Source organism: Montipora capricornis, chromosome 6 (genome assembly GCF_036669925.1).
Source record: "Montipora capricornis isolate CH-2021 chromosome 6, ASM3666992v2, whole genome shotgun sequence".
In the NCBI taxonomy this organism is placed as follows: Eukaryota; Metazoa; Cnidaria; class Anthozoa; order Scleractinia; family Acroporidae; genus Montipora; species Montipora capricornis.
This window is the reverse complement of record NC_090888.1, coordinates 58,390,802-58,400,477: the sequence shown is the minus strand read 5'-3', so window position 1 is coordinate 58,400,477 and position 9,676 is coordinate 58,390,802. Positions and strand designations below refer to the sequence as shown.

The 9,676-nt window shown below is 40.2% G+C and overlaps 1 protein-coding gene across 1 annotated transcript in view; it reads right to left on the bottom strand.

Annotated features, from left to right (window-relative positions):
• Positions 1–451: 451 nt before the first annotated feature.
• The window catches only part of LOC138052664 (uncharacterized), a 16,547-nt gene continuing 7,322 nt past the window's right edge, over positions 452–9,676 (bottom strand). Inside the window, exons 7-11 of the mRNA XM_068899208.1 lie at positions 8,770–8,957; positions 6,725–6,807; positions 5,652–5,723; positions 3,421–3,508; positions 452–497 (exon numbers count right to left, since the gene is read on the bottom strand). Coding sequence (XP_068755309.1) covers positions 466–497; positions 3,421–3,508; positions 5,652–5,723; positions 6,725–6,807; positions 8,770–8,957 — 463 coding nt within the window. The 3' untranslated portion in view covers positions 452–465. The remainder of the gene's footprint in view (positions 498–3,420; positions 3,509–5,651; positions 5,724–6,724; positions 6,808–8,769; positions 8,958–9,676) is intronic.

The following is a 9,676-nucleotide window of genomic DNA, read 5'->3' as shown; positions in this document are numbered from 1 at the left end:
CATTGCGGTTTTATTTTGTACAATTATTTTTGTGAACCAATCATGCGGGCTGTTTTAATACTGTCATCCTTCTTCCCCCCTTTTTGGGGCATTCGCAGGGACAAGGAGGAATTGCGAGAATCCACTCGCCGCAAAGAACCAACACGATATCTGTCTCACGAAGGATTCGGTTCGCGCGGAAGAAACTCGACGTCACTAAACTAGAAAAAACACCTTCATTTGTCCATTTTTTTTTCCACGTCATTAGCTGCGCTCGCCCCTTTTAGTTTAGTTAGGCTACAGTTAAAAGGACGCAAGGCCTCATTTAGAGTTGCCGCCGTACCGAGGGAGAAGAGAAAGAATATATTAATTGCTTACCACCTAATAGCTGGGTCACACAAAACAAAAAATATTTTTTCTTTATCACATTTTCAATTTCGCTTTGGCAACAAAAGTCCTGGAACAGTGTACCTGAAAATGAGTATCTTAAGGGCTCTCTTCTGGATGGAAAGGAATGGCTGAAAAAGAAAAAAAAAACTACCTATCGTTTACATTGTTTATCTCTACATCTTGTTATACGAGGACGTTATGTATTTTCAACAAACACTCAGTTCCCTTTCTAAAAAAGGACTCTAATAATCTCTTATTATTTTTTTATTTGCTAAAATGCTTGCAAGAAAAGCCGAGCAATCTTAGGCTATAATCGTGCCAGATTCCTGAAACGAACTCAAGCTAGTAGATAGGATAGAAATGACGGGTAAAGCATATGAAAGAAAACAGGCTTCCCCGAAACATTTTTATTGATATAACAATAATAGTAATGGTTAGTATTCTTAACAGGCTCACGAAAAATTGCAATGTAGAAAGTTCAATGTAATCGACGACTCATTACGTAAACGATACCGCCTCACAGCGGACCGGGTGAGAAATTTACGCCCACTCCCGGCACCAATCGGATTGCCGGATTTGTTGAATACCGCGTGCTAACGGAGTGGATGGCACAAAAGTAAACGAAAAAACCCCCAACATGTTAGCCCAGATCACGTGGTCCACGTTCTAATAGCGAACCTAAGCATGCTCGACGATTACGAGAACGTGGACGATTGGAAGCGAAATTTTCGATTAAGGACAAACTGCGAATGCTTGTAAGTTTGTTTTCGTCCTCGTGCTGTCGTCGACGACGAGAAAAGTGCAGCGAAGTCGTTGTGTGTGAGAACGTAAGTTTTTCCTTTCAATTTATAGCCAAATAGCGTATTATTCCAAAGCATTTAATTGCTAACTGTATCATTAAATATTCGTAGAAGCGAATGTGTGAATTTAAGCGCTTTGAGTTGAAATTATCATTAAATGCAAGCTTTTTTGTTTCTACTTATGAAGAGGTGATGGCAGCCGAAGGAGCAGGAAAACCATGAGTAAATCAAGCTTTTGTTACTTGTCTCCTTAGTGAAATTGCATAGTTTAGTCGGTGATTTTCTTATTGCTCTTTTAGTGAATGATTTCGTTTACTCACAGTCATATGTTCTATCGGATATTTAATAGTTAAGCCACAGACTACTAAAAGAGACTATTTTGGAAACGCTACGTCTCTATCTGCAGCAGAATGTAGTTATCGCACAGCTCAGTGAGTCCTCCGTTTTCATTTAAGTCAATGAATTCCTTTCTGTCGTGGAATTCCTATAGTCCAAAATTTCCTTTTCTCTTTAAATCTGTAAATGCTTAAAAAAATTTATGAAGATGTCGTTGTCGTCTTCGGTCAGGATGCTTAAGGACCGTTCGCGCCAAAATCTTCCTACGGTGAGATTTTCTTCATTTCTCGCATAGAGTTAGGTCATAAAGTACTTACTCCAAAAATATAAAAAAAATTGGGGGTCACCGGCTTCGTTTCGGAGAAAATGGCAGTGGAAAAATGCCTTAATTTCGATAAATCTGTCATAATAACGAAAGGTAGCCTCATCTGCTCATCCATCGAAAATCCTATAAATAAACTGTTAGAGTGAAGGTTTCCGTGCATAGATTTTTAGGGGTGGGATTTAAGATAATTTCATGCCGCTAGGGATGTCGTAAACAGTAGAGTTCATCCTGGACGAGCGTTTTCGTAACCTCTATCCGTTGCAACCACTACCGCAATTCGATGGCACGAGGAAACAAAATTTTAAAAAAAAGATAACTTCTCACGGTGAGATTTTTTATTTTATCATATTTTGTAAATAGTAAGTAGAGTAAGTGATTCATTATTAAAAAGATAGGGGTCACCGATGATCCAAGGGAGTAAAATCGATGTGATTTTACGAAGCTCTTGGAAAACTTCGTTTGTCACGTTTTTGCGTGACCTGTCGGGGAAGGACTGGAACCCAAGAAAGGATCGATCGTTGAAGGGATGAAAGGTTTTTACCCCAAAACAAAGCTTTCTCGAGCATAGCAACGAAGTTTTAAGCAGTCGTCATCTTCATTTGGTTAGTGTTTTGTATAATATTTCCCCATTGCCGTCATGCTCGTCTTCTGGAGTGTGGTTTTTGTGAAATTTAATCGCTGGTTTTTTCCACGCAGGTCCGCACTATTCAAGCCGACGAGTACGAAAATACTGCTCTATTTTCACGAAAGTAAAGGATAAGAACGTCAAAAACATACATTCATTTTGAACTTAAGTTCGTAGGGTAATAAAAACATTAAAAAAAGAAACAGCCCCATTAAATTTACGCAACGGTTCGTCCTCGAGTTTTCCAAACTTTCAGCCACTTCTCGATCAACAGCTACCTTTTAAACCTTTACCATCCTCCTGCTTACTTCTCTTTAACGTTTCATGATGATTCGGAAATAAATGTGCCGTTCTTTTGCCGGCCTGTAATTTTTCCCCGGCGTTTTTGTCGCCATGTTATTTTACTAATGCTTGAACAATATTTATGAAAGTTAAGTAGACTAGTGCACGACTGATAAAAACAACGCGAACATCAGTCGTGCAGTAGTCTACTTGACTTTCCTAAATATTTTTAATCAATTTTGACTGATCACGATCTTCTCTTATCCAAAGCTGTGCAAGACTTATCGTCCACGGTTTCTGCAAAGGTTTTCAAACCTCAACTTCACTAACGCTCGAAGTAATGCGTGACATATTACAGTCGCGTTACCTGCGCAGTTACGTTGCGCACAAACAATTAGCGCGAACGTCCTTAAGTCTTTTTTTTCCCGCCAACAACGACGTTCTCGCTCCAGTCTCTTTGACACGTCTACGTCATTTGTCGTAGTCGTTCTCGTAATCGTCGAGCATGCTTAAGGTCCCTAATTTCAGCAGGAGTGTTGGACCGATAAAATATGAAGACACTTAATTGGAGTGTTTGAGGGAGGGGAACGATCGCATATTCGGGACAACGACCGAGAGAGCAAGTTAAAACACGACTTTCGTCAAATCATAGTTAGAATAACAGTTGGTGAGCTGTCACTTACATGTTCCCTGATCATTTACAAGATATAATCCAACGTTTGTACAACCAAGAGATGAAAGCTTAGCAGCAAAGATAGGAAGATATGGGACCTATAAAGGAGAAGAAAGTATCTTGCAACCGTACCGACAACACTCAAACTGGAGAGCAGTTAGTAACTTTATCATTCTTTCATATTCTTTGATTGCACTCACTTGATACGACGGCCATGGTGGTGCCAAAACAATTGAACAATGTACCTCGAGTGTAGCATAATAATAGAATCAAATTTCGCTATTCTTTACTTGAACAAATCCCATAATACACCTCTTCTGCCCCCAAGATTTTTGCATAATCATTATTTGCAATTTCTCCTGGGGTATGAAGATGTCCCAAGAGAAATCGAAAACAATGCTTATGTAAATTTTTGGGGAGTAAAAGAGGTGTATTATGGGATTTGTGCAAGTAGAGAATTGTTCTTTCCACAAAACATGGCCATGGTGACGTCATATGCAATCAAAGAATAGGCCATTTCCGAGTTCATGTCTGCCTCCTCCTCAAAGCGAGTCTAAGGGCGAAGTTTGTGTTATGAAAATTAGTTTTCATTCATATGTAAAGTAGAACTAATTACCATCACAAAAACTTCGCGCTCAGACTCGCTTTGAAGAGGAGGCAGGCTTGAACTCGGAAATGGCCTATTGTAACTTTATTAAATTACAGGCCTGACCTTGTTGTCTATAAACTTTGTTCAAACTGGGAGGGAAGCACTGTAAGTTAAGTCCCGCGCTTTTTACATAAAAGAAACTGAATTTGATAAAAACAAGGAGACTTGGCGAACGGCACGGCCACAAACGGGATTACTGAGACAATTATCATTTCTCGAGATTTAAGTTTAACGGGACTTACTGTAGTCAAGCCGACACGCTAAAATGGTTAATCCGAGAAATATAATTATGTCCTTATTGACTGAGAAGGAGGAATGGATGTCTGGTTTTAATTATGATTAGATAGTCATACGCGACGGAATCCTCAAACGAAAGATACAAGTGATCCTCTGGACAATTTAAGCAATTGTCTCCTATTAAGTCACCTGAAAATGCAGGCGGCTTCCACGAGATTCGAACCAATGACCTCTGCGATGCCGGTGCAATCCTTAAAATCGTATACGTGTTCCTAACAGAGCCCCACGGTTATTTGTGCCCCCCCCCCCCCCCAATGCTAATGCGTAGGACCCTGATAAGGGATTTCTCAATAGCTTTACCATGAAACCGTATGGGTAATATGATAATGTCTGATATCCTCGATATGTCATACGAGTCTAGGTAGAATGCCTTTGTTGCAAAAATCACCGTTGTTTAATTTTCGAACTCGGAAGTCTAGTCTAACAATGGCCGTATTTATACTAGAGGACGTCTAAGACGTCCAGACGCATTAAACGTCTGGCCGTAAGTGCGAATAATAGGGAGCTTACGAAACGAGGACGACGACGGCTTCGAGGACTTCATTGAAAAATACGAGTTCGCGTTATTCATATCACTACGAAACTATTTCATGTCGTTTCGCGTTAAAAATGTGTAGTGACTGTTGAGGAATTAAACTGGTATGAGTGGGTTGGAAGCGTAGAGAGAGAACTGAAAATTCATCGTCATGTGCTAAAGTCCTCCACAGAACCTTGAATTTGGTCATTTCACGTCGTCATTCAGGAGATGAGGGCAAAGAAATGTACCAAAATGTAAAACGCACGTGCAGAGCGTGCAGAGCCATTGTTTTTGCTCACTAAACCTATTGTTTTGTAGCATCGTCGTTGCCGTCGGCGTCGTTGTTTCGTAAGCTCCCTAATATAAATACGGGACGCACTTAACTTTGACGGCTAGAAATCACATTCACAAATTTCTTCACAAGATACAGAGATTTAATCACCAAAGAGATTTAATCACCAAAGAGACTGTGTGCACTTCATTGCTAAGTGCGTCCCAGTTTAGTGCGTCTCGTCGTCTTTATACTAGACGGCTTAGACGTCTGTTAAGTGCGTCATTTAGATGCACTTAAGTTGAGACGTTTAATTCGTCTGACGTTTAATGTGTCCACCTTATTTCCCGTATTTATACTAGTCGTCTAGGACGTCTAAGATGTCTGAGGTAAGCCATTTTTTTTCGGAAATTCAGAATTTGAACCAGAATTTTTGCCCGAAACAGGTTAAAAGGAAATGGGTAAGTGCATACAAGGAAAACCTTATGTTAAAATTAAACACTTTACCTCCTTTGCTTTCAAGAAAACTAACCCAGGAAGAACTTGGAATGTGTTATCCTCAAAATGAACTATCAGTAACTGTAGATCAGACAAAAAGAGGTTCATTTATTGTGCAAAAAATGAAATCAAAAATTAAAAAATAAAATTATCAAAAAGAAAAAAATACTGGAAAGTTCATGTCATTGAGTAAAGCACACTGCTTAAAATTGGGCGTATAAAACCATTCTGTGCAGTGAACATGGCTTTACAAATTGCATTAAAAAGCTTTAATATTAAAATTAAAGTTACTTCACACCAGATGGTTCATTAAAAGCAATTGTCATTCAGAATCTCGACTAGCCAAACAGTAACTAGCCCCCAACAAAAGAGTCTTCACAATCTCCTACGAACCCTCGAGTAGTCAACATTTTGATGATAGATTTCCATCACCTACACCCAAAATTACACATCCAATCACCCGAGCCAATCACTACGCAGAGCAGCCGGCGCTATGCGCGCAAAACCGCACGTGAGTAAGACCCAATTGATCTTGATCATACCTCTGATTGGCTGAGATTTTTAACCAATCACCAAACGTAACCAAGCAAAATACAAAGCATGCACCGGATAATCAATAGCCCATTTCCAAGTTGCTGCACGTCTCAGTTTCAAAGCGAGTCCTGGTGCACAACCATTCAAGTGAAAATGAGTTGCGTATTCTTATGCAAATCAAACTCGTTTTCCTTTCAATAGCTGAGCACCAAGACTCACTTCGAAACCGTGACCGAGACAAACAGCAACTCGGAAATGGCCTAATGAACAGAAGGAAACCACACTAAAATCAATCTCGCAACGAATTACTGTACTTTTCAATACTGGGATATAAATCTTCTACGCTAACCATATCCGTGCAACCCCGTCAACTGGTGCATAACTCCCAAATGATAACGCAAGCTTTAGATTATACGGTCAGTCAAACAACATGACATAAAATGTCATCCAACATCCTCTGACGTACAATATGCTTTATGGGGGGTACAGATTACTGTAAACAACAAATGTGGTGTTTATTGACTTAACCGTAACGCAACCATTCTAACCTTATAGTTGCGTACTAAAACATAAAAGTGCCTTCCAAGTTTGAAAACATCCAGGGTCCCACGTTCACGGTTCAGCTTTCTCCCTGTCACAAATTAGACCTCAGTATTAGCAACAAAATAATTGGACAAGTGTAAACTCATTTAGAGCTCGAGCATTGACCGAGGACCCTTCGATTTTTTTATAATGAGCTACAGCGAACAATTCGCCCTTGTCACACGGCGGCCATATTGTCCCGGGAGACCAAAAAAGCTTTGTTTTACCACGCCAAGCCTCGCAGTGGAAACCATGGGGGTGAGGCTTGGCGTGGTAAAACAAGGCTTTTTTGGTCTCCCGGGACAATATGGCCGCCGTGTGAAAAGGGCGAATAGTCCAGAAGGCGTCACAGATGTGTCAAACTCAAAGACAGGCAGTAACGCACTACAAATGACAACCTTGTGGTATAGGCAATGGTTCACAGCAGCATGCACCTTCTTGCATTTATGTAAATTGTGGGAGTTGGTATCGGTTGACGAGAAAAATTTTAAGGTTAGGTACTAAGTTACTGATCCGAGGTCTAAAAACAAACATATATAAAGCAGATTGGTACCATGCCCCCAGAGTGCAGTCGCAAGTGGGTGGCACACATCTGCAACAGGTGCTTATCCATCCTGATTGATCTATTGGCCCGGGATTTTTTAGGATAAAGAACTCTTCAAGCTGACAAGAACATTTAAGTCTGACATTTGTAACTAAGACACCAAGACCAGCAGTTGAATTCTACAAATTTAGAAAGCCAAGCAATGAAATAAAAGGTGAGTGCTGTGGTAACCAACAAACCATTGAATGTGACCAAGCATAAAGTACGGCGCAAAAGTTACCAGTCTCGTCTCGTTTCTCGCGAGCTGAGACTACTCTCGTCTCGCGAGAATCACTTCAAATTATGCAATTCACTTTCAATATTCAGAAAAAAATGATAGCCTCATTGTATAGTTGGTAAATCTGTGTATTCGTTGTATTTGTAATTGAATAAAGGAGAATTTTTTTTTTATTTTTTAAAGCACTATATAAATTCAATACCATTACAATTGGTTGCCATAATATACACTAAATGTATGGTCCCGAGGGAAACAGTTAGTTTTGTTTTCCCGAGAGTCCTCATGTTTCTCGAGACGAAGTCGAGGGAAACATCAGGACTTGAGGGAAAACAAAACTAACTAGTTTCCCGAGGGACAATATTTAGCCTTTTCCTGCCACAATCGCAGCAAAATATCCGGAGCAGGCAACAACTGCGGAATTGTATCCTGGTCGGGATACATTTGAATTTGATCAGGGCCACGTGACAAAGAATCAACCAATCACAGTGCTCGTTTTGTTGAGCGAAACTCTAGGTATAATTTTTATAACAATCACTATTATTCTCCGAGGTAACCAGTCGATCCGCCCCGCATCACCAGAGTCGATCTGCCCCAACTCCAAAAGTCGATCCAACTTACCTTGCAAGCAATTACATATCATCTGCTTGCGGTCAAAGCGCATTTTAACTGTGTACTGTGGTTATGCGTCATGTATGGATATAATAAAAACAATTCCCTGCATATGCTTTACGAAAACATTTAGATATCATCTGCTAAGAGGTACTGTGTACTGTGGTTATACGGCAACTATGGATGTGTTATTTTAGATTCACGAAACTATTCCATGCATATTGTTTACGAGTATGGACAGACGTATCGTGCCGCCGTTCAGGGAGAGGTAGAGTTAGAGTGGACAACGCCAGTCAGCAAACTAATTACATGAAATTCAGTGAAAATTTATGAACTCGCGCTCTTGATTTGAAAATACAAATAATTATCAGTTGAGTCAATTAACGAAAAAAATCTTAAGGTCTACGTTGAGGTATAAAATTCAATCCAAAGTTTCGAATTCGGCGTCTAAAAGTGTCTCCATCTTCTGATCTACATGTACCTCACGTTTGGTCAGAAAGTTGCAAAAATCATAAAACAATTTAGTCTATGCATGACTGGTAGAAACTTAAAAACAAAAGATCGAAGGGACTTATATTTACCGATTCCTCTTTCATCCACTGTCCAGATTTCCATTGAGGTCCGTTGAAGTTTGCAGGTTGGGCAGGCAGCACACTTTTGTATCTTACCACTTAACGCTGACAGAAGCTCTTCGACGTCAAATACAAGTGGGACTACCACCCTGCGAGTCACTCCATCCCACGTAGTGACCTGCACCCGAGCTAGCTCACTGCAGATTTTTAACAATAAATCAGTCATCATTACTCTATTAAAGGAAAATAAGCTATATGCATGGTCAAGAAGGAAGATAAACATGACAACACTTTGAATTCGTTCTCCAAGCGTAGCGCAATCGCCGCACGCTTCCTAAAAGCATCCAAAAATGGTGAAAGTTTCGTTCGTTGGTAGCGAAATTAATACCCTGACAACGTGCTGTTCAGGAACGTTGTATGCCTCGTTCTCAAAGAGTGGCGGCTTAAATACCGATATGTGCATGAACAACTATAAACGTCGTACAGAATAGCACTAACAAATGTGTGAATGTTTCGTTCGTTCGTGTTCGTAGTGACATTAATACTCCGGCAACATGTTGCTCAGTAATGCTGTATGTGTCGTTCCCAAATAGTAGCGAATAAATACCGCTACGTGCATGGACAATTATAAACGTTCACTAGAACAGAAGAAAAGAAAAGAAAAGAAAAGAAAAGAAAAGAAAAGGAGAGTCTACCACCACCTGATAATTCCAAAAGTCGGGTCGACTTTTCAAATGACGACTCGTCACGACCCAACACCATTTTCAGATGGCCTTATGGTCTCAAGAGTTCTTCTCATCAAGGTTCTTTTTTTCCTAACTCTCACCACCTGACATTTCTAAAAGTCGGGTCGCCTTTTCAAATGAAGGGCTCCGCACGAACTAGACAGGTCGTCACGAACCGCCTCTAGTGTACT